This window comes from Plodia interpunctella, chromosome 11 (genome assembly GCF_027563975.2).
Source record: "Plodia interpunctella isolate USDA-ARS_2022_Savannah chromosome 11, ilPloInte3.2, whole genome shotgun sequence".
NCBI lineage: Eukaryota > Metazoa > Arthropoda > Insecta > Lepidoptera > Pyralidae > Plodia > Plodia interpunctella.
Window position 1 is genome coordinate 9,019,058 of NC_071304.1, and position 25,030 is coordinate 9,044,087.

Consider the following 25,030-nt stretch of genomic DNA (forward strand, 5'->3'; position numbering starts at 1 on the left):
ATAAATTTCACTTTGTATGACACTTTTTCAAAGAGCGGAGCAAAAAAGTTGCCAGGCTAGAGAAATTCGATAATTATATTTCACGGTTCGAAGCTGGCAACTCTTTGATCGAACGCCTGATATAGGAGGGGGCAGTAGGGGGAGGAAGGGGCACATTGCATGTAGACTGCAAAATACGATGTTGCTTTGTCTCTTGATTGAACGTGGAGCGTAGATAAATTGTTCAGTTATTGCTCTAGACGTATCAGACTGGGTGGATTGCACCGTCTACTTTAACGTGCGCAGATAGATAGATAGATAGATAGATAGATAGATCATTTATTCCTTAGAACATGGTGATACAAAGATGTTAAAGGCATAAGGTACAGCATATTCTGCCTATTTGGCGTAGAAATATTAAATTAACATGAAATAGGAAATTACGTACATTTTAAAGTTAAACATAAAAAAAAAAAAAAACATTAAATAAATCAAATAGGAATTACATTACAATGCGTCATCTGTTACACAATAATTTGTTACATTTTTTATTGTCATGCATTTGGTCAAGATTAGTAACATCATAACATTTATTACCAACAATTTCTATTTAAACATTTCCTTCGAATCATAGTAGCATTTATCTAAAAGCCAGCCAAATAATCTAAATTTAAAATTTTGGAAACTAGTGATTTCTCTAATTTCTTTTGGTAGGGTATTATACATTTTAATTGCCATACAATAAACATTGTCACTATAGATTTTTAGTCTATGGGTTGGGGTATACAGTTTAGTTGGGTTTCTGCTATGATCTTTATTACATACCTTGTCATGTAAAGGGAAGAAATGTGAATGTTGTCTTACAAATAGGCACATTTCAAATATATAAAGACAAGGCAGGGGTAAAATTTTTGCCTTTTGAAATAGAGGTTTGCAATGTTCTAGGTAGTCCACTCCGTGTATAATTCTCATGCACTTTTTCTGAAGAATAAATACTTTATTTACTTCAACTGAGTTACCCCAAATAATTAAACCGTATCGTAGTATTGATGCTACATATCCGTGGTAAGCCAGAAGGGCAGTTTCTTCTGAGGAAGTTGTTTTTAATCTGCGAAGAACATAGATAAAACTTTCCAGTTTCCCACAAATATTAACAGAAAAACGGAAAGCACGCCATTTTGTCTAAACGTCAGCCACGCGTCGGCTAAAATCAACGTCAAAATTGACAGTGCAACTCACTCTAAAATGTTATAATAATAGTTGTGGCTCGATTCAGCTTCGTTCTGGTCAGGTGTATAATGTTATAACATTATACGCCTCTTGAAGCTTACTCTAGCCCTCCTTGGCTGCGTTTTTTTAAATAGATTGTCATTCAAAGATGTCGATAACATATAACAAATAAGTACTAAGTACCCATCTTATTTCTAATTTCTGTGACCTCAAATATCGATAATGATGTCAACAAGTGATACACTGTCTCATTTATTATGGAACTAAAACTCTTGAAACTAAAACTGCTATTACCGAGAAATCGACCACGGTGTGCGAATTGAGGACATAACGATGGACCCACAAAGGGCCCCGATAACAGCCCCTAAGGGCCGGGGTCGAGTTACAATAGTTCGAAGGGGAAAAGTTTTACACGTACCTATCATACTTAATACTCACTCATTTTTTGAACAGCTCATAAATAATATACTTAGCGACCCGGGCCAAATTACACCGTCTAATAAGTTGTTTTATAAGTATACTAGCTGCGCTCCGGGGCTTCGCTCCCGTGGGAATTTCGTGATAAAAAGTATCTTATGTATTCTTCCAGGTTTTCGACCCGTGTTTACCCAAATTTCATAAGAATCTGTCTACTAGATTTTGCGTGATAGAGTAACAAATAAACACACACAGATACACACATACATCCTCACAAACTTTCACATTTATAATACTAGTGGGATATTAGTAATAGAGTTATTGAGTAATCACGGGGTTGTCTTATGCTTAGAAATAATAAAAACTATTTCAGAACAACATCATACACATGAAACTATAAACCATTTTAATGCGGCACAAGTAGAACTTGTTAACAATGTAATCCGAATGTACTCTGTGAAATAACAAGCATTCGATTTTAGAGCAGCAGGAGTCACGAAAATAGTATTTGGATGTTCTTATAGAACCATGAGCGAATTTATTAGAGAAATAAATAGTAATTATATAAATATAATCATTACGGAGTCTGTATTAATGTAATTTTCACTCTTATCTCCAACTGGAGTGTGATATTTTGACGTGTTTGTCTGTGCGTCGTCGGTCTGAATGTCACACAAAAATGTCACAATAAAATGAAAAATTGTAACCCTATCTATTCGATATAGTCTAAACTATTTATAAGAAGGTTTAGGTGAAGGAAAACATCGTTAGAAATGGAGAAGGCAATGGCAAACCACTCCCATTGATAATTCCAAGAAAGTTGTTACGAGTGTTTCATTCCATATAATGACCACGAGGAATAGAGAGCCAGCCATGAGGAATACGACTGTGAAGAAGAATTAGGGGGACTTCGGGCTTCAAAGCATCGCAGTCGAGAAAATGAGTCTACAATATAGAGGAATATTCTATTCAGTTTTACTCAAAAATGACCATAAATGTTCAAAGCAAAAGACAATTTTTCAAAAATAAATGAAATACTTACAAGATATTTTTCGAAAAGTGCTATATTCGAGCCTAGCGTGTAAAGTATTGCCAACATCGCGAGCAGAAGAAAATAAACTCCCACAGTTATCATAAGACTCGTTTACAGGGCTGGCAACACTCCAGAAACTAAGTTACCTACAACGTGTATATTAAATATGTATTGTATATATTAGGCGTAAATCCAGATGCTCTTATGGATTAGCTCAGTTTTGGTACTTGGAGATATTGAATCTTCATTGAATGACATAACTATATTCTATAATTTTGCTTGCTAAAAATCGAAACATGTTAATAGAATGTTCCAGACATTCAATGATCAAAACACGAGAATCTCTATTTAACTTATCAATTTTAGTATTTATGTGACTTAATATTTTTTTCCTTATTAAAGAATATTTGGAATGTTTTAGGCTCCACAATTATGACGTCACAGGATGTCACTGTCAATATATAAATTAGTATTCATTACATTAGAAAATAATGTCAAATCTTATATATAAGCCAATTAGTTAAACCTAATTATACAATAATAACACTTATTTACTAATTTGACGTTAACACATAATTCACTTTAACAAAATCATACTCTGCACTAACTCCAATGCCACATCCATCTTAAAACATCTTAAAAATACAAACTGCAGAATTTTCTTTGCAGTAAAAGTTGCTAACGCAATCAGCTGATTAAACCGCCATCTCAATCCACTAACGACCTTATTACTGAGGGGGTAAAGTGTGTTTTCCTTTGAAAATAACAAGTCACATGTGGTCGCGTGTGGGCAATTCTCTTTTGAGGAAATTAGAAGGTTGAATTTATTTGAATATAGTGGAGTTGAATTAGTGTATTATTTTACGGCAGTTTTTGTTAGACCATTTGAGTTTTAGAAGGAATTATGAACAAGCCTTGTAAATAAAAAAGTTATGATTAGACAAAAACCTGGACAAACCTAAAAAAGATAATAGGTAAAGGTCGACCAAAAGATATGCCTGTTTTTAATTGCGGAAAAAATGTTATGAACTTGGATTTCTAGCCTCAAAATTGCAGCTTTAAAAACTAAAATGGATCAAACAAACAACAAACTCGACCAAAAAAGGCAACGTGAAGGCATTTTCGAAGAGCCTCATCATCATCATACTATTGTATTGGCAGCAGTTCAATACAAAGCGCGTCTTTTGTTGGAGCTTCAAAATTAGTATCTTATATCTCTACATAAGATATTAGATATCATTTTGAATATAAATTTCCCACGAGATATATTTATTTATTAAACCAACAAGCTTATTTTCGCATTTCTAAAATCATTTAAGATTAACGGATAATGCCACTGAATCCTTATCTCAGTTCCGATTTCTACCGACTTCTAGTTCACCTTCTTTCAGCGGCGAATGGTTTCTGTATATTATATTTCAAAACTTTTCACGCGCAGGATCGCGGATAAAATGTATTGAGTCTTTTCAAAATATTCGCTCCGGCTTCATACAAGTTCGTTCTTATGGTAGAAGGAAATCCGTTGAATATAAATTTAAATGCTTTACCGTCAATATGCTGAAGATTTTGTTTATACGTGATTGTTTAGTGATATTAGCTCAATAGCGCTTGGAACAAAAAATCTTTCTTTGAAAAAAAATCTTCGTACTGCAGGCCGCAGTTATATTAACTTTGTCATCAATTCTCACTTGCTCATAAGAAGTGTAGTTTCTCAAAATACATTAGTCAGCATCAAAGCAAACCCATGTTTTGTACACAACAGTTCATAAGATCCTAACCCCACTTAAATGTCTGTCATGTTTTCCGTCTAAAAAGTGCCGGCTTAATATCGTCAAGGCGGATAATTAGAAAAGCTGTTCTGAATTTACACACTGAACAGCTGAGGCACGGCGCTAGTGTGATAACAAGTAAATGTGATGTCACAATTTTTGACGACGGAAAAACTTTTAATTAAAATGGAATAAAATTGTTCATTCCCATATGAATGAATTAATAAATAATTGTTATTGCATAAAATGTGGTACATACAAATGGTGGGAAAAAAAAACAGGAATGTATCACACATTTAGTCATTTCTGACGTGCATACAGAGCAGACAATGTCATAGTTATAAAATTTAATTTAAATTAAATTATCATTAACTTATAAATTACAAAATATGTTGTGATTTCTTTACGTTTTAGGAAAGTAATCTATTTTTGTGTATTCAGGTTATATTCAGGTGTGTGACACCGTGAGTCGATCTGGAGTCAGGGTAAAAAAATAATCTTAAAGTACTTAATAAACAAATGAAGATTCGTCATCTAACATGATCATCCTTGGGAATGCTAAATATTATTGCCTACCAGTTTCCAACGCACTACATTAGTCATAAGTCACTTCATATGACATCAACGGAGCTCCTATTCTAGGACGATGTACGAAGCGGTGATGGTTGAGACGCCCGTCTGTGGATCGAAAGGTCCCAGGTTCGAATCCTACTCGTGCCACATGAGTTTGTATACCAATCTGACTCATATAGAGTAGTTTTCATCGACCACAACTTGCTTCCGGTGAAGGAAAACATCGTGAGGAAACCTGCATACTGGTTGATTAACTTGTGTGTGAAATGGAGAAGGCAATAGCAAACCATTCCATTAATAATGCCAAGAAAGTTGTTGTGTGTGTTTCATTCTACGTAATGACCATGACCCTCAGCCATGAGGAATACGACTATGAGGAAGATTCTAGGACGGAAAACACACAGGAACAGATTAAACATCAAAACAAACCGCAATGCAACTCATGGAAAATTTGGAATACACATACATAGAAGCACTCACCTAAATGCATTCAGTCTGAACACTACAAACTTTAACTAAATTTGTCTCGCACGTCCGCAACTTGTACCTCTATACTGACTCGGCGAAACTCAGACGCGTTGCTGTAGCAGATTGCAAAAACTTAAACAGGACTTTTTATTAGAGGATACAATTTTAAATTTCAAACCATATGTATTCAAAATCTAGCCGTATGTAAGTATTATTTGTTGTACGTACATGCATGCTTTTAACACTCTTTCGATTTGGATCCGTTTTGGTATTAATTCAAATTCAAAATTCAAATTCAAATCATTTATTCAGAAATTAGACCTTCACAGGCACTTTTTCTCGTCAATCTTTATATTTATAGTTATTTCTCACAAGCTACAAACTACTGGCATTTCGGAACGACCACTGCTGAGATGAAATGCCGAAAGAAACTCATTTGAACAGTGTTGGTCCCTATCATGCCAGATCGGCTTACCATTATTGTTTCTTACAATGTTTTTTTTTTCTTTCTAATAATATATAAAAGTACATAATGTACATAGTCAAAAGGTATATCAAAACAGGTTATGATTGTGATCCGAGTGCTGATTATAATATATATATATATCGATGTGAAACACAATTAACTTACATGAAAATATATGAGAAACAAGATGACCAGTTCCCTCTGGCAGCACCCGTTCACGAGTTGACGCATGGGACAGCCATCGCGTAGCTCAACCATAATAGAGGGAACCTCACGACCTGGCCCACGGAATTCAATAATCATTCGTAAAACGTAACATTTATTTTCATTACGAAAGGATGCATTTAGGTTAATCTCTAGTTTACAATCTGCGCCGGGGGAGACGCAGCCTGCTTTCATCTTCAGACCAGCATGACATATATTATTTATCATAATTGCAGCCCTTTCTTCATCCGTCTTAGGACATAGGCTTCCTTCATCTTCTTCATGACTCAAGTCTTAGTCTCTAGACTTCCTCATCCAGCATTCTAGCCGAGGAAGTCAAGAGACTATTAACATTAAGAAATTTTTTGTCATACCTAAAAATATAATATCATCAAATTAATTTATCCATATAAATGAGTCGTGTCGTATCAAGAAGTTAAGAAATTAGTTATAAATAAATAAATATATTAGGACAAATCACACAGATCGAGCTAGCCCCAAAGTAAGTTCGAGACTTGTGTTATGGGATACTAACTCAACGATACTATATTTTATAACTAATACATATATAGATAAACATCCAAGACCCGGGCTAATCAGAAAAAGATAATTTTCCATCATGACCCCACCGGGGATCGAACCCGGGACCTCTCGGTTCAGCGGCAAGAACTTTACCACTGCGCCACCGAGGCCGTCATAATGAATGACATGATAATGATGGTATATAAATGAGATTAATTAGCATAGATCTATAAAACACTAGCGGCTCGCCCAGGCTTCGCTCGGATAAAAACATAATAAATTATACCCGTAAAACCTCCTCAGAAATCACTCTATTATTGAAAACCGCACGAAAATCCGTGCAGTCGTTTTTGATTTTATCGCTAACAGACAGACACACACAGACACGGTACAGGACTTTGTTTTATAATATGTAAGGATAACGGTAGTAAAACATATAAAATATACAATCTAAAACTGACTGAATGTGAAACTATTTTAATATTTCACAAAGATGCTTTTACAGCATCTCAAAAGATACTCAAGTCTTCTCAGTTGGAGTAATACCACAATCGTCCTTTATATAGCTCGTTGCGCTACTGCCATCTCTTTCATATTCAGCAAACTCGATATAATTAGATAAATCTTCAGGTCTTCATTGCTGTGGTCCAAGTTATAGGAAAATTGAAAAATATATATATATATTACGTTTAATTTAAAATTGTTGTACAGAAAGCGAGGTAGGCCTAAGACTAAATGGTCGGATGAGCTTAGCGCATTCGATAGACATTGGATGGGGAAGACCAAAGAAAGGGACACGTGGAAAGACAGAGGGGAAGATTTTGCCCAGCAATGGGACATGCTGTAGCTAAAAAAAAAAGACTGACATATATAAAAAAAAAAAAACAAAATAGGTCATGAAATACTTGTGTATAATTGAAATATTAAATTGTCTATTCATTCAATTTGTCACATAAATATATTAGATTTGCTGCATTTAACAGTGATTTTTGGAAGAAGGAACAGGCGACCTTTTCCCAGCACTGAGACACAAATATAGATATATAGATAGATAATTTTAATACATAGATAGTTTTGATTCGTATATGAAGAAGATACCTATAATATGAAGTAATATGTCCTAAGTTTGGAGATAAACAACATCGTATGTAGGTGTGTAAACTTGCATTAATTTCAATCACGTCCCATATTAATGCTATCCTCCACTCAACACTGTACAGTCACCTGCATATCACAGGAATGGAGCACATTTAGTCACACAGTTAGTCCTGCCAATAATAAAAATTGATATTGAATAAAAAATAATTTTGAAACTAAATCATGTAAACACTACTTATATACTACACACTTTGATGTTATTTTTTTAATATTTTGTGAGATTTCACATAGTTATCTCATTAGATCATGAACAAATATGTGAAATAAGATTTTTATGTATAAGATTGAGATTTTTATAAGATTGTTATGTAAAATCCTATTATTCACAACAGAATGCACTGTCGTGCGTTTGTTGAACACCAGATCCACGATTATGAGTGTGTTTTTTTTATTGAAAAAACTGAAAATCAGATTTTTCAAAAAAAAGTTCAGCTGTTTTAATGTCGCAAAACAGCTGTTTTAATGTTTCGCATTCTCAGTGTGAATAAAGTGTAAATAGGTAGTCAAAAGAGTGTAAACAGTTATATTCGGAGAAATGTTTTGTTTATTTTATTTATATAGCCCTTTGCCCTATTAAAATAGGTATCAATTTCGAACGCTCGTTAGTAAGCCTTGACTCTGTTCTGCTTACTCATGTGGTATTAGCGTGTACATGTGTGCACGAGCTGTTTGCCAGGACCGGACTGTGAAATCAATCAGTGTTAGGAGACACCAGTTCGTTAGTGCCGAGTTGAAATGCATTATACGTGATCTTACTTGGAATTACTTCATTTATAGTTTCTATTATTTTAAGAACGAATACAAATGAATTAATGATCACTACTAACTATATAGCCTATGAAATATATTCATAGAACATAGCTGGTTGACATTGGTATTATTTTAAAGTATTTATATATGAATATCTTGTTTGTGGTACTAAATATGTATAATATGAATGTCGCAGTGGATGCAGCAGGGATGCCAGGAAAAATTAGGATGACAGGCTTTTGCTCGGCAGTGTACCTACTTAAAAAGCGAGAAAATAATCAAGTATGCTCTTTGCAGCGTGTTTTTAATATTTACTTCGTCTTACACAAAACGATAAAATATTTCACTATTATCTCCATAATTCTTAGAATAATTATCATCATCATTTTCAGTATTAATTATAGCATCAAGTCCGCCTATTATTGCACTTTTTAAAACTGCATTTTTATACAACAGAGCTTAAGGAAATAAATAAAAAAAAAAATTCGAAACAAAATATCTGTCATAGTTATTTGAGTTTGAATTGAGTTATCAAGCGAGCGACCGGCGTTGCGGCCGGCCCCTTTTCACTGCAATCTCTTTCATATTTCCAGTGAAATCTGACATAATTACATAAATCTCCTCTTCATGATTTCCTATGGTCCAAGTCCCAAGAGTCAGCAGCAAATATTAGAAAGATATAGGATTCCATAGTTTCATGTTTATCAAGAGATATTTCACGTCTTTACTGCTCAGAATTTGAAGCTGGGGGATTAGATTTCTGTTTTATTAATTAATTACTTATTTAGCTTGTATTCGCTTATGATTGTAATCTGTTTTGTTTGCTAAACCTAATATATCACATACTTACAGTCTTAAGAGTAAAGTAAAGTAATAATCAAAAAGATATCCAATGTTCGCTATTTGTCTGACGTAGCTAAACTCGATAATTTCTTTTTATAATGATTTGTATCACTGTAAAAATACCGATAAATAAAAAACACTAAAATATCGAAAAAACTATTAATGTTTTCAATATTTATTGATTTAACCAAAATAAATTATTTTTTGGAGATTGATTATTTGAAGAGAATATAATATTGAATTTGAGTTTATCATTTAAAATTAATTACTTGTGACTTGTACCACAACGCAATGGGGCATTCTTGACGAATTCAATTTATGCAGCATTCGTTAGTGAGGTCTGGGTCAAAGGGAGCTACTATTTTAAAACTGGCAGTTTTAAATTCTTCGAATTCTCTCTTGTTTTGGAAAAAGAAAATATTTTTGAATTTATACACAGGTTAATTTTATTCTACTTTAGGATCGAAACGCTTTACACATTTCTTACATTCAATTAGGTTTAAAGAAATCGGATATTTTTTCTTTTTCTATTTAAATATGTATATATACTATATAATTGATATTATATCAATCTTACAATATTTTTAATTGGTCTACAATATACTCATACATAATAGACCTAGTTTGTTGTTTTATTTTTATTTACAAAGAATTTACTGCATCAGTCAAATTTGACGTGAATTTTAACTTGCGCAGAAAAACTAAAAGTACGCCATTTTGTACGAACGACAGCGGCGCAGATTAATGTTAACGTCAAAGTAGACTGGTTTAATCTTCTGTGTTTTTTATGTTAAACCATAAAAAGTACTACATTTAAAACTTTCACATATTTAACGTAGTTAAAAGAGATTAAAACTATCCTACTAATATTACAAATGCGAAAGTTTGTGAGGATGTGTGTATGTTTGTTACGCTTTCACGAAAAACCTACTGGACGTACTCGTATTGTTATGAAATTTAGTACACGGGTAGAATATAACCTGGAAGTTATTCCAGCTAAATGGAAGCATTCCAGATAAATGGTGTCCCATGTGTTAACATATACCCCATGTGTTAACATGGGGTACCATTTATCCCGAAATTCCCACGGGATCGAAGACCCGGGGCGGAGCTAGTAAACTATAAATATTACTATAAAACTTAAATAATAAATTCAAAAAATCCATATCGCGTAGGTGAAATCGAAAAAGTTCCTTCATTTCGTTTCTACTCAAAATTTCAAAGTTAAACTGGAGCTTGAATCAAAACCGTAAATTAAATTTCTGTCAGCGTCCTAAAGTCGAGGTAGACTGCGGTTAGGTCAAGTTCACACTGTGCTAGTATGTATATTTTATAACCTCAAATCTTTTCTTTTCACGTATAAGTGGTATTTCGGACTCTTTTGGACGACCTCCGTGGCCTAATGGTCACCATGCCGGACTGATACACTGGAGGTCCCGGGTTCGATCCCCATAACACAACTTTCTGAACTTACTTTGGGGCTAGCTCTATCTGATTTTTCCCTATATATTTTATTTATATTTTTATTCTTTCTTAACCATAAAATATAATCTATACCAATCTTGGATAATGTACCTTGCAAATGGTGAAAGAACTTTTGAAATCGGTTCGGTAGTTTCGGAGATTACCCGCCTCAAACATACCAACTCACAAAGTCACAAACGCTAACCTCTTTATAATAATCGTATAGATTTAGCTATAATATATTAATATAGCTCAAATATCTTGTTTGCCATTCATTGGACACAAATAGGTACTTATAACTGATTTTCTGGTAGCAACGAATTTACATTTGAAAATTATAAAGCCTATATCATCGCGAAACGGTGTGTGTCATTTTAAGGCTATCCTTCTAATTTATATACCGTCCCAGGTCTATGAAATCATTGTATTGTACTGTCTTTTGTCACAGGAAATGCGGAAGTAGCACGAGTTAATGAGAAATTTAATAGTTATAGGATAGGCTGGTAAGGGAATATTTTAAGAAGAGATGAAAATGTCGACACTCAAAGGGCATTAAAGATGGAAGTAAAAGGTTCGAGGAATAAAGGAAGACTTAAGAAGAAATGGATGGAGTGTGTCAAGGATAGTGTGAACAGGGAAGGAGTATCAATGGATATGGCAAATGACAGAACGAAATGGAAGGAACTTACATACTGTACCGACCCCACATAAGTGGGATAAGGTCAAGAAGAAGTATCGTCTTTTGTCCCTATTTCATTTCTTCCTTAAAAACATTAGTAAGCGTCAGTTTTTTCTGCTAGCAAGTTCGAGTTTCTTGCAATATAACTAGTCTAATACACTCGCCCAATGTGACACCACCAGCCTGTGGTTCAGACGGGCACGTAGTGATCCGAAATTGTGATATCTCAGTTATGATGGTAAAATAATTGTTTCCGTCCATCCGTTTATATTTATTTACGTCAATTTATTTAAAAAATAAGTCGGAATGATTAATAAATAAATTACTTTTTGTAATAATTAGAATTTTTGTTTTCGATTGTGTCATTGCTAATAATGACGTTGGATTTTATTAAAATTGCCTAAAGGCATCTGGCATGGCGTTTTCGACTATTTACCGAGATCTAGTGTCAAGTAGTCGCATACACACTAATGAACTAAACTGTCAACCAGTGTGCAGGTTTCCTCACGATGTTTTCCTTTACCGTAAGCAAATGGTGGTCAATGAGTCAGATTGCTGTATTGTTGCAGTAGGATGCGAACCTTGGACCTTTGGGTCACAGGCGGACGGTCTCAACCATTAGACCACCACCGCTTCAAATAAAAATTATTGTCGTCTTGACTTGTTTTTGTCTGCCTACTACAGGATAAACTGTACATATTTTCAAGCTAGATGTTGCCTGTGACTTCGCTCCCGTGGGAATTTTGAGATAAAATATAGCTTATACCGATCTTGGATAATGTACCTTTCTAATGGTGAATTTTTGATATCGGTTCGGTAGTTTCGGAGATTACCCGCCTCAAACATACAAACTCATAAACGCCTCTTTATAATAATAGTATAGATTCTTAACCACAATATGGTCAGAACAAAAGCGTTACATTGAATAGAACATCTCCATAAAAATCAGAAAGTCACCAGACAGAATTACCCACTTTCCGAACTCATAAAAAATGTCCGCTTCATAACTAAGAATCATCCAGTGGAAACTTTGTCATATTACTGTTTATATAATATTTGGTGGTTCTCAGTGCGTTTCGAACGCTGCAGCTGCACTATCATTGCAAATTTTCAAATTTCAACAAAGACAAGAATCAGTTTTGCTATCGGACATTAAAGTCATTAATCTGTACTGTGGTCAATGTCAATTTTATGAATGTCTAGATGTTGCCCGGGGCTTCGCTCCCGCAGGAATTTTGAGATAAAATATAGCCTATATAATGCAATCTAGGATAATGTACCTTTCTAATGGTGAAGGAATTTTTGAAATGGGTTCGGTAGTTTCGGAGATTACCCGCCTCAAACTCGCAAACGCTTACCTCTTTATAATAATAGTATAGATTGATTTTGGAAATGATTCCTTCCTCAGGAAAGGATCGTATATATTTAATTATAATCATTTACTTCTTATACAAATAAAAAAAATATATATTATGTGTATTTATATGCACATAAATATTTGTAAAAATTTTACTGGAGCGTTCAAAAATATAATCAACGCATGATTGAATTAAGCAACCTAATTGGAGTTGCGGCGGGGAGACGCAGAAACATGTAACTTTTAAACATAAAACATACCGGAACAGGACACATACAAAACTAACAAAATACTTTATACTCTCGAGACTAGCACGACCAAGACTGTATGCAGGAAACACTAACATTTTTGTACAACTTCTGCGAGACACTCTTAACACTTCGACGAAGTTCTTAGTCATACTATGGGGTAATACTCGGATTTTTTATTGGCAACCAGGGGGTTTGGGTTAGAAATTGTGATGTAAAAGTAATATTTGTGTATGTAAACACTAATTGACACATAGCAACACCGAACGAAGGATTCGCCCGTTTCTCTCTCGCTCTTGTGCATGGCATGGCGCCATATTCATATCCATACTAAAATTATAAAGAGATAAGATTTGTATTTTTGTTTGTAATGAATAAACTCAAAAACTACTGGGCCGATTTTGATGAAATTTGGCACAGAGATAGGCGAAACCTTCAGGAGTAACTTAGGCTTACTTTTTGTTTTGATTTTACCCGAGCGAAGTCGGCAGCCTATGGACGCATGCAACGCCAGTTTATTTATTATAAAATAGTGGCTCACCCCGGCTTCGCTCGGGTACAAAACAAATTATTCACCTAAAATTTCCTCAGAAATCACACTCATTAAAATCGCATGGAAATCGTTGTTTTTGAGATCATCCCGTCCCGAACAGATAGACCCGTCATATAACTATGTTTTATAATATGCAAGGATTCAATTTAAGTCATGTAAGTTTCCTTGCATGCATCTATTCCGCGATTGTAGCGACTTTGCGATGATTTTATATGGATAGTGTACAGCTAACTGTATATTGTAGCTACCCGAGGGTACAGTACACGATAAAATAAACTTCGTAGACATCAGCATCCAGGCTAGACCCAGAAGAATTTTTGAGAAAATTAAAATGAACATTTCATTTCAAATTCAGTGGTGTTCTGATCGTAATAAGGCGGTCTGCGCTCTCATCTGCGTCTGGGGACAGCGTTTGGTTAAACCGAAGAATATAGTTATACATTTGACATTTTCACTTTACGTGAAGTTTTTGTTTCTTACTATCTGCGCCCCGGGGTTTTGCACGTCAGCAATTTCGGGATAAAAAGTACCTTATGTGTTATTCCAAGTTATTTTCTACCCGTGTACCAAATTTGATAACAATCGGTCCAGTAGATAATGCGTGAAGAGTTAACAAAACAAACTTACTTTCGCGTTTATAATATTAGTTGGGATTGTGATTCTGCTGATATTTACTTTGTAATTCCTACGGCAATATTTTAAGTAGTGAGTCTTATCCTCATAGTTGACAGGGATGAATTTGTATTAACCCACTAATATTATAAATGCGATTTGTGAGGATGTGTGTGTTGTTTCTTACTCTTTCACACGAAATTTGACAGTTCGTGTATATTTAGTACCAGACGAATCAGTAAACATGGTGTTAAGTATACAGGCAAAGCTGCTTTAAGAGCTAGTGCGATATAAAAACAAGGGGATAAAAAATACTTGGAGGTCCGGAGTAATATAAAGATAATCTGGCCGCGTGGGTTCGCGATTTGATGTATAGTCTTAACACCCTTGAGGCGAAGTTTTAGCACAAAATAAAAAATGTGTAGATAAAAAATGCACTTAGTTTTTTTTTAAAGTAAACAAACATTGTAAGAAACAATAATGGTAAGCCCTTCTGGCATTATAGGGACCAACACTGTTCAAATGAGTTTCTTTCGGCATTTCTACTCAGCAGTGGTCGTTCCGAAATCCCAGTAGTGTGTAGCTTGTGAGAAATAACTATAAATATAAAAATCGACGACAAAATTCAAATCATTTCTGAATAAATGATTTGAATTTTGATTTTAATATTTTATCAGACAAGGCTTTGTATCTGCACCCTCGATAGTTTGCTACCTCCAGGCGAAGTTCGAGCGTCGGAAATCCCCAGCGATAGCGCGCTGTAAACAAAAAAGTGGAGTTTTTCTCCTTCTTCCTCGGAGACACACAAATATAATGCTAACTTTTTACGGAATTGTTCATTATTGCCTTTTTACTTTAGAGAATATAATATTTGTGTACTGCTTTTCTTATGTTCTGACAAAAATAAATATTATGAATTATTATTGCCTTACTTGGAATTGGTCGAATATTTTTATTCACTTCAAATCAATTTATTACGTTCACCTATTTTAATATTACCACATATTATGAAAATGCAATAAACTCAAAACTATACTGCACGTACTTTTATGTAGTTTTCACCAATAGATAGTGTGAATCCTGAGGATGGTTTGAGAGTATAATTTATTATGTTTTTACCCGAGCAAAGCCGGGACGGGCGGCTATTTCACTATATGTATCTAGACAAGAGGATATACTAAAAATGTTACTCAATAGATCCACTCTTGCTAAAATTGGATTTACTGGGGAAAAAGAAATCTAACTAGATCCAGTAATGATCTGCGCAATCTTTTTCTGTATAAGTCTTGGGCGACCTCGGTGCCGCAGTGGTAAAGTGCTTGCCTCTGAACCGAGTGGTCCCGTGTTCGATCCCTGGTCGGGTAATGATGGAAATCTTTTTCTGATTGGCCCGGCTCTTGGATGTTTATCTATATATGTATTTGTTATAAAATATAGTAGTATCGTTGAGTTTGTATCCCGTAACACAAGTCTCGAACTTACTTTGGACCTAGCTGAATCTGTGTGATTTGTCCTAATATATTTATATTTAATCTAAGTAGTGGAAATAATAGAATGATTCAAATATTACATTGATTTTGGGAATAATTCTATTTGTTTTTTTTTTCTGTACTTATAATAACTTTATTGTACAAAAATGAGTATGTAAATTAAAATTAATACAAGAAAAAGATTTTATGCAGTTTAGTAAACATTACCTATTTAATATTGTCAATTTGTCTTCAGTGGCAAGAGTATGATATTATCATACATATGCTTTATTATCACACATCCAAATCGAGTGTGTTATTGCTAACACTGGTCTCAGATTTTATTCAAGTCGCCTAAAGGCATCTGATGTGAATTTTTTATGACTACTTACCTCCATCTAGTGGAAGGTAGTCGCATAAATACAACATAATCTAGTGCAGGTTTCTAAACCTGCACACTGGTGGACAGTTTACTACCATCAGTGTGCAGTTACTACCTAATATGAGTCATGTTGGTATACAAACTCATATGGCACGAGTAGGATACGAACCTGTGACCTTTCGATCCACTCGCGTCTTAACCATTACACCACCACCGCTTCGTATTATCACACATAGCATGTCATCATGATTACAACATGTCTGCACATTTCAATATATATATTTTCCGATACAAAAAGAGTTGAAGTCACTTTTTTTACGCTAACAAGCAGATAAAACCGGCTACACACACTCCTGTTTAAGGGACTACAGAAAGGGATGCAGGTATTTAAAGAATGGATGTAGGACTATCTTCCTTTTCTATTAAATATGTGCATTTCCTTCTATAGAGCCTAGATTGCCCTAGCGGCAGGTGTGTGAGTAGCCTGCTAACACCAGCCAGTTTTTTTATTTTTTATTTTATTTCACATATAAAGAACAAATATATATAGTACATAATATAAGAACACTGACAAAAACCACAGAGGTTTGTCCACAGTGAGCATCAACGTCAGCAGTAGTATAAAATATTTTGTATTAATCACTTAACAGTAATATAGGAACCACGTACGTAGACCATTTTAAACAAAACAAGTACCTAGTAGTAAGTTGCAATCTAACACAATTGTTCGATAAAGTAGGACTTAGGTATGAAATTCAAATTCTAAATTCAAATAATTTATGCAGAAATTAGACCTTTACAGGCACTTTTTCACGTATTTTTTTTTTATATTAAAGTTAGTTAGTCTAGTTGTTTCTCACAAGCTACAAACTACTGGCATTTCGGAAGGACCACTGCTGAGAAAAAATGCCGAAGGAATTGCATTTGAACAGTGTTGTTGGTCCCTATGATGCGAGAAGGTTTTACCATTATTGTTTCTTATAGATGAGAGTGAGGTACCCACGCAGACGACCTTTGTTCGTCTACCTCTTGTAAAATTACTTGCAATTAAGCAACAAAGTCAGGATGAACTCCTTATCATTTGTTTCTGAAGTTTAACAATAAAATGGACCAAGCACACCGGACAAAGTAACCACATTGCAGTATGCGGTGCAATATTGAGTTAACGAAGCGTGTTCGACTGTACACTCAACAGCACATCAGGATGCTCAAATTCATTTAAAATTCGACGCAATTTCTTCCACATACATAAAAAACACTTCACTCAACTGCGGTCGTATCGAAATATAGTTTATTCAAGTAGTTTGTTGCTTTTTCAAAAATAAAACTTTTCTATTTATTTATTCAAACTTTTTATTTATTTTAAGGCATTATCTACCAGTCAACAGAGAATTATTTTGAGCTCCTACTTTTTTAACCCCCAAAGCAAAAAGAGGGGTGTTATAAGTTTAACGTGTCTGTCTGTGTATCTGTGTATCTGTCTGTGACATCGTAGCTCCCAAACGGATGAACCGATTTTCGTTTTTTCGTGTCATAGATCATTTTCTTTTTTTCCGAGTGTTCTTACCCATGTTTCATGAAAATCTGTTCAGCCTTTCAAAAGTTGTAGCGAAATTAATATTGAAAGTCGGGTTTTTTTTAATTTGTCTAACAAATAAACTTATTTTAATAACATTTCTATTATTTATTTTATTTTCCTAAAAGACGCACGTTAAAGTTAATATCAAAGTTGGCCATGCATCCCATACTTAAGCGACAAAAGACGCACACAAGCACCTTCTGCTTTCAATTTTAAATCAATAAAACAACATTATTTTATTTCGCGACAGAATCCTTACAAGTAAATTTGGAAAAATATTACTCATCTACGATAAAGTTTGACAATGACATAGTTCGTTCGTGGAAAATTCGACGCAAACGGATCACCCTTGACTGTAACCGAATGAGGTTTGTAGTTTTACAACTTCAGTAGCAACCAGCGACCCAATTTACACAGCGCCAAAAATAAATTGTATACGGAACCCTCCTCACGCGAGTTCAACTCGCTTTTGACCGGTTATTTGTCTTTTAGGGCGTCTATTATACTTTTATTTTTATTACATAAACCCTAAGTATATAATATTAATGCGAAACTTAGTTTGTTGCCTCTTCACGCTCTATCTACTCAACCAATTCTCTTGAAATTTTGCATAGACGTAGTTTATATATTATGGAAAAGGACATAGGAATACTTTTCAATAAGGAAAAATGACTGGAAAATTTACGCGGAAATACGGAAATTCTATTACGCGGATAATATTACGCGGATTTACGGAAAATCTACTGTTATTATAAAGAGGTAAGCGTTTGTGAGTTTGTATGTTTGAGGTGGGTAATCTCCGAAACTACCAAACCGATTTCAAATTTTTTTCCATCATTAGAAAGGTACATTGTCCGAGATTGCCTATAGAAATTTCGGAAAATGTGCCTTTCTAATGATGAAAAAATTTCATATTTTATCACAAAATTCCCACGGGAGCGTAGCCCCGGGCAACATCTAATCTAGTATTAAATAAATATATTTTCTTTTCTCAACAGATTCAAAACGAGATCAATGCAACAAGACGGTGGACATTTACGATGACGTCTCCTCGCCCCCTGTCACGCCTGAGAATTTTGGGAGACCTCTCACTTGCACCTACAGGTAATTTGTTTAGGTATTTCGCGATCAAAAGTTTCTTTCGCTATTTCCCAGGTTACAATCTACCCTTGTACCAAATTTCATCGAAGATTTCGTTCAAAAGTTTCTTTCGCTATTTTCCAGGTTACAATCTAACCTTGTACCAAATTTCATCGAAATCTGTTTGGTGGTTTTTGAGTAATGCTCACATAATATAAACTTTCACAATAATAGATATAGAAATTATCAATTTATTTTTAGCTCTTGCGGGCTTGTGTAGTGTAATGGCTAAAATCGAGGATCTTCACGCCCCAGGTTCGAATCCTACTTGGTCTAATGAGTTTATATACTAATCTGGCTTCATATACGTGCACTGCACAACTTGCTTACGATGAAGGAAAACATCGTGAGGAAACCTATGTACTTGAAGACTGTTTATTATTTTAGCTGTGGTATACTATTCGTTTAGCATTTTAGCCACTAGATGGCGGTATACTTAAAAGTCATGTCAGATGCCTTGAATAAAAACTGACAATCTGAGACCTACTCGGAAATGTATATTGAGAATGTCTTATTTAATGGAACAATATTTTTTTCAGATTTCGAGCATTCCGAGGATCCCCGAAGGACTGGATTTTGAGAATCAGATTCAAAAAGTTCAAAGTCGGCACTTTGATCAACGGGACCACATGTCATAAAGGTTATTTGCAGGTATGTATGTCTTAACTTCAACTGAACTGCACTAATTATTTTGTTATGTACCTATAGTTCATACTTCAGTATCGTTTCAAAATAAACTAGTGTGTGTCAGAATGTCTGAGGTATTCGTACAGTCAAGCACATGTTAAGTTACCCAACGTTGGTCTTTACGCGATGGCAATAGCGTCGCATATGTAATGAATTTGTGTGGTTGCTGAAAATGAAACTGTACTTGCTGCACATTTCAATAACAGATTCCTGGAATGCTGCCGACTAACAAACGTTCTAATATAGACGTTTCGCTAACTGGCATCGAAGTTTTGAATTCCATATTCGAAATCTTTTCATTTCTTTGTTTTTTAAAATTGTTAAAATCATACTGGCTGGAATTCAAAGTAAAAGAACGTCATTTAAAATGTTATTCTGTTTTGTTTTTTAATTTTCATATGACTTTTGATTATAGTCGTATAGCGTAAATTTCTGTGACAGTATTGTGTGCGTATTTGCTTGATATTTACATCTCACAATCGAATCAATTCGCAGTGAGACGTAGCTATCCAATCACAGCACGCCTTTCTGACGCAACGACAACCGTACCGCAATGTGATTGGTTCGCTGCGTCTCAATTCGAATCGATTCGATAGTGAGAGGTGAAATGCAAACCCACTTTTCGCCCTCTGGTTCCTTTATAACGATGTCCATTTGAAATAACATTGTTCTAATCGTATTTGAATAAACAGACATTGTTCTAGAACATTGCAAGATAATTTACTTTCGAGTCAATAATTAAATGAAAGAAGTTTATTCTCTTTGCGACCACTCGTGTTTTCATCGCTCCGTCAGTGTACCTACTAGAAAATAAGGCTGTATATCTTCTGTTCCAGGGTGGGAATTTAGTTAGAGAGTTTAGCGAAAGATAGCATAATAATCTGACTACGAGAAGACATATGATGTGGCGTGTGGTTCCGCCATGCAGTTAGTATAAGTTTGTACTTATACTAATAAACTTATACGTATTGATTTTTAACACTGGAAAGGCCATGCTTAGGACACTACCAGACCTGATACAGAGACCATATAACGCATTGGCTGATTGGTCAGGATTATTATAGATATCTCAATTAGTTAAGTTAACACGAATAAGAAGAGCACAGATACATATGACAGGTCTATTCAGTATACTCTTGCTTTCCAAGGGTATTGATCTGCTTTCATATATATATGAAAGCAGAATTTTAAAAATCTATTGGAATGTACTCTCGAAAAATTCTAGAAATCGAGATGGCAATAACACAGTAAATTAGAGCCTAGTTATAACTTGACTAGGGATCAATCACCAAGCACCACATAGAACACTCCAACAGAATGCCGAAGCGGCAACTTCCGAAATTGTAAGTTGTTGCTAACACCAGCTTTAATCTAAAGAAACAAATACAAAAAGTTTCCGCGTCGAAATCGCTCGGCTCCCCGACTAGCCTCCCGGACTAATTGAGTTGTTCGGTTCAGCAATTGATATAATTAATTTTTGAACTTCGCTGACGGGCGAACACTTTCTTAGTGTAAATTGAGCGAGATATTTAGGTTACAAAACTGGAATATTAAATGTTGGAAACATTTTGAGTATGCCAAAACATAATTATAGCGCGGCAATGCTGCCAGTGTCATGGGGACCTATGAGCCAAAAAAAGCAAAAAAATATATCCACAAGAAGCTTCCGAAAATCTTAATCGTATATACGAATTGGGGTGGCCTTTTAGAATAATAAAAATCCTTTTTTTTTTTTTTAGGTAAGTGTGTATATGATTTTCGGAAGCTTCTTGTGGATATATATTTTTTTATCTTTATGACGAAGCATGTTGTGGATACTCTTCTGTAAACTTTTTGTCGAATAAATATATTATTAAATTATGATACAAACTTGCCTAGGTTATGCTAGAGTCTGAAAAACAGAATTATTATTGAGCCCAAAACACTCCTAATTCATAAACGTCTATATTATTTCTACGGGGAAAAATATGTTGTACATTTACCCCGTCAAGAACAAAGATATGATCTGTATTGGAAATTCGCAGCCGCTGATTAAGTTAATATTACTAATTCCATAGTCGTGGGCGTTATTTCAACTAACCGTTTTATTCAACTGTTTTCTATGCTCAACGATTCAACTGGTTTAGTCATAACTGCAAAAGTAGTTGGAATGCCCAACTGGTTTGCTTCCAACGAAGCCGCGCGCGGCGCGAGCGAACTGTAGTGTGAAATAAAAAAACTGTAATTTTTTTTACTGATTATTGTTCTCAACTGTACGAGTCCAATGAAAAAACAAAGCCACGTTGTTAAAACAAAGAAAAACAAAGACAAACACAAAAAACAATAACATAGCCATATTAAACCAGTTGGCAACACCAACTGGTTTAGTAACCAGTTGCTATTTGAAAAAAAAAACAGTTGAGTTTTGTTGGCTCGAATAACGTCAACAACCCGTCACTTCTATTATGATTACATAATGTAAAACAAAGTCGCTCCCGAGTAGAGTGAACTCGACTACTGTGAGCTTGATTTTACAGCAGCACACTTTTGACAACTAATTACTGGATCATTCATCTAAAGCCACGCCTTTAGAGGTGGATTTTAAAACGGTTCGATGCCTTTGATGATAAATTAGAGTTTTGATTCGATCCCAATGCAAATTAGGTAATCCTTTGCGAACGTTTGGGTTATTTTTTCGGGATAATGATTCAAGAACCAATTAAAAATTACTTATTTATATACTTTGTTTAATTGTTTATATTTTAATTTTTATATGTTAGATAGATACAGTGTGGCGCCACCCAGTCGGCTTATCTTTTATTCTTATGTAATGGTGTATAATTTTAATTATGTAATGGTGTCCTCGGAAGACCAGTGCTGTGGCTCTCACCGCAACATTACGATGAGAGGCCTTTTTGGTATACATAAATACGCTCAGGTTGTTAATTTCTGTATAATAATTTAGATTTCAGTTTGTGATATCAAATTAACAATTTTTCTTTCTTTCTATCTTTCTTTTTAAAAACTCGACGAGACAAATTGCAATTTTGCAGTATATCATCAGGAGTCTAATTCATTCCTTAAATTTTGAAAATAATATTGAGATGAGAAAAATCTGTAAACGAGTGTGAATTGAACGAACTAATTTTAATCAATGAGCACGCTACGCAATTTTGATCAAGAATCAATCATTTGATCAAGATCAAATATCACAACTATTAGCAAATTGTTTTTCTTTTTTTTAATTTCCGCTTTCGCGCTGTATACGAAACAATACTGCGTGCCAACGTTGCGTGTGAAGATTTCGTGACAACGATAAAGTTTTTTTTTTTCATCATCTATCGTAGTATCGTGTTATACTAAAGTTTCTGATATATTGTGGCCGAAATGTATAAACATACCGATTCCTAAAATAAGTTTTTTTTTACAAAAATGTAATTTTTGACACAAGCTTTTATTATCAGGGAGATCTTATTGCATTCAATGTGTGACAAAAAATCGTGTCACATAAAATACCTCACTAATAAAACCTTTTACTTCTGGATCTGCTGTTTCAATGGCAATTATAATAAAGTTTGTTTGTTTGTAAACTCATTATTGCATGAAGAAAACACATACGGAGAAACCAGTAAAATTAAGAAAGAGCGTACAAAGGCGGACTTGTCCCAGAAAGGGATTTCTTCCAGGAATTGTTTACCAAAAAATAATATTAGAAACTGATTAGTAATTTTCTCTACAGATAGTCGACGGGAACGCAAAAACGGACGTGTCTAACAGGAAAGAGCCGGGCCTCTTCTGCGGCGAAATAGAACAACCACAGACCTTCATTTCGGAGACGAACTTCGTGAAGATCGTCTTCCACGCGGATAACTTCACTGATCAGACCTACTTCAGCTTTGATTCTAGGTGAGGATTCTTTCAATATTATGAGTTAATGAAGCAGTGATCTCCGTGGCGTAATAGCCACGTCTGTCCGCTATCTGGAGGTCTTGGTTTCGATTCCCAAAGCGGGGAAAAAATTAACAGTTTAGGGAAACAAACCAAAATAGAACAAGCGAGAATCTAACCTGATCGTTTTGGTACAGAGAACTATAATTAATGAATGAACTATAATAAGAATACTATGGCATATTGTTTTTTTTTTTTTTTGAAGGGCTGAGCAGCAGTTTGAGGTGTATCTCCGGTACGGGCAACATCCTGAACTCTATCCCAATAGGAGAGGAGAAGTAGTCGCAGGGTATGTACCTGATTTAAAATTACATAAATTTCTATCATTTATAATTTTCTATCTGTCAGTTATTACATTTTTAGTCTCTTTTTTATGTTTGCCTTTAACGGTGATATGAAAGTGTAATCGATAAATTTATAGCTAGATCTCTTGATTGTTCAGATTTTTCACCCTTTCTATTATAAATTTAAAACTAGATAGGTACATTTTGAAATCAGCTTCATTAAATTACTTTATTATTCATACTATCTTGATGTATGTAGTATTACGTATCTTGATGTATATTTACGTACGTTTTGTACATTTTGCTTTTTTTGTGTGTGTGTGTGACAATTTTCAATAATTTTATTGGAAATACAACTTTTTTTTAATTTTATTTATTCATTCAAATTTTGATATTTATTTTATTATATCCGAATGATCATATAATTTACAGTTTGATTCAATCACGCATCTTCAAAGAAAATTTACGATATACGGGTTAACGTCAAATGATAATCTTCAAATTACGCGAGTTCGAATTTTTGTGCTTTATATTTTTAAATATTTGAGTGTAATGGCCAAGTTTGTGAAAATATTAAGTGATCTTTTTTTTTCTTTTTTTTAGCTTGTCAATGTTGGGTAAAGGCCTCCTCTCACTTCTTCCACAAATCTCTGTCGTAGGCAGCAATTGCCCCTCAGGAACCCATCAATATCATCCCGCCATTTCTTCCGCGGTCTCCCTCTGCGCCTTTTTCCTTCTGGCTAGGGTAGCCAGTCAGTTATTAATTAAATTTTAAATAAACTCTTATGGAAATATTTAACTTTTGCTTGAGTACAAACTTGAAATAACAACTCAAAATAACATGTATGTTTTATCCGAATGTTTGTCGGCGCGAAATCTCGGAGAGCAGATAGAGTATATTTAAAAATCCGGTGACATGCTCGAAACACTTGTGTTAATTTCGTTTTTTGTTACTGAGATACAAAATGTGGAATAATTTCGAATAAACGAAGTGAGTAGTGATATTTTCCTGTTTAAAACAATAAATCTATATATACGTATACAACTCTTGCGTTACTGGGTGACTGACTGACAGACAACGCACAGCCGAAACTACTGGGCGTAGAAAGCTGAAATTTGGTGTGTAGTTTCCTAGGACAGTGTAGAGGAGCATTAAGAAGGGGTTTTGATTTTTATTTATTTTTACATAACCTTCTGAAATTCATCCAAATATTCTCACAATCTTTTATTTCTTCCA

At 34.5% G+C, this 25,030-nt stretch overlaps 1 protein-coding gene across 1 annotated transcript in view; it reads left to right on the forward strand.

The window, feature by feature from the left end:
* Window positions 1-25,030, forward strand: part of LOC128673498 (uncharacterized protein) — a 110,174-nt gene that overhangs the window by 70,851 nt on the left and 14,293 nt on the right. The window contains exons 2-5 of the mRNA XM_053751375.1: window positions 18,754-18,859; window positions 19,435-19,546; window positions 23,301-23,467; window positions 23,715-23,798. Coding sequence (XP_053607350.1) covers window positions 18,754-18,859; window positions 19,435-19,546; window positions 23,301-23,467; window positions 23,715-23,798 — 469 coding nt within the window. The remainder of the gene's footprint in view (window positions 1-18,753; window positions 18,860-19,434; window positions 19,547-23,300; window positions 23,468-23,714; window positions 23,799-25,030) is intronic.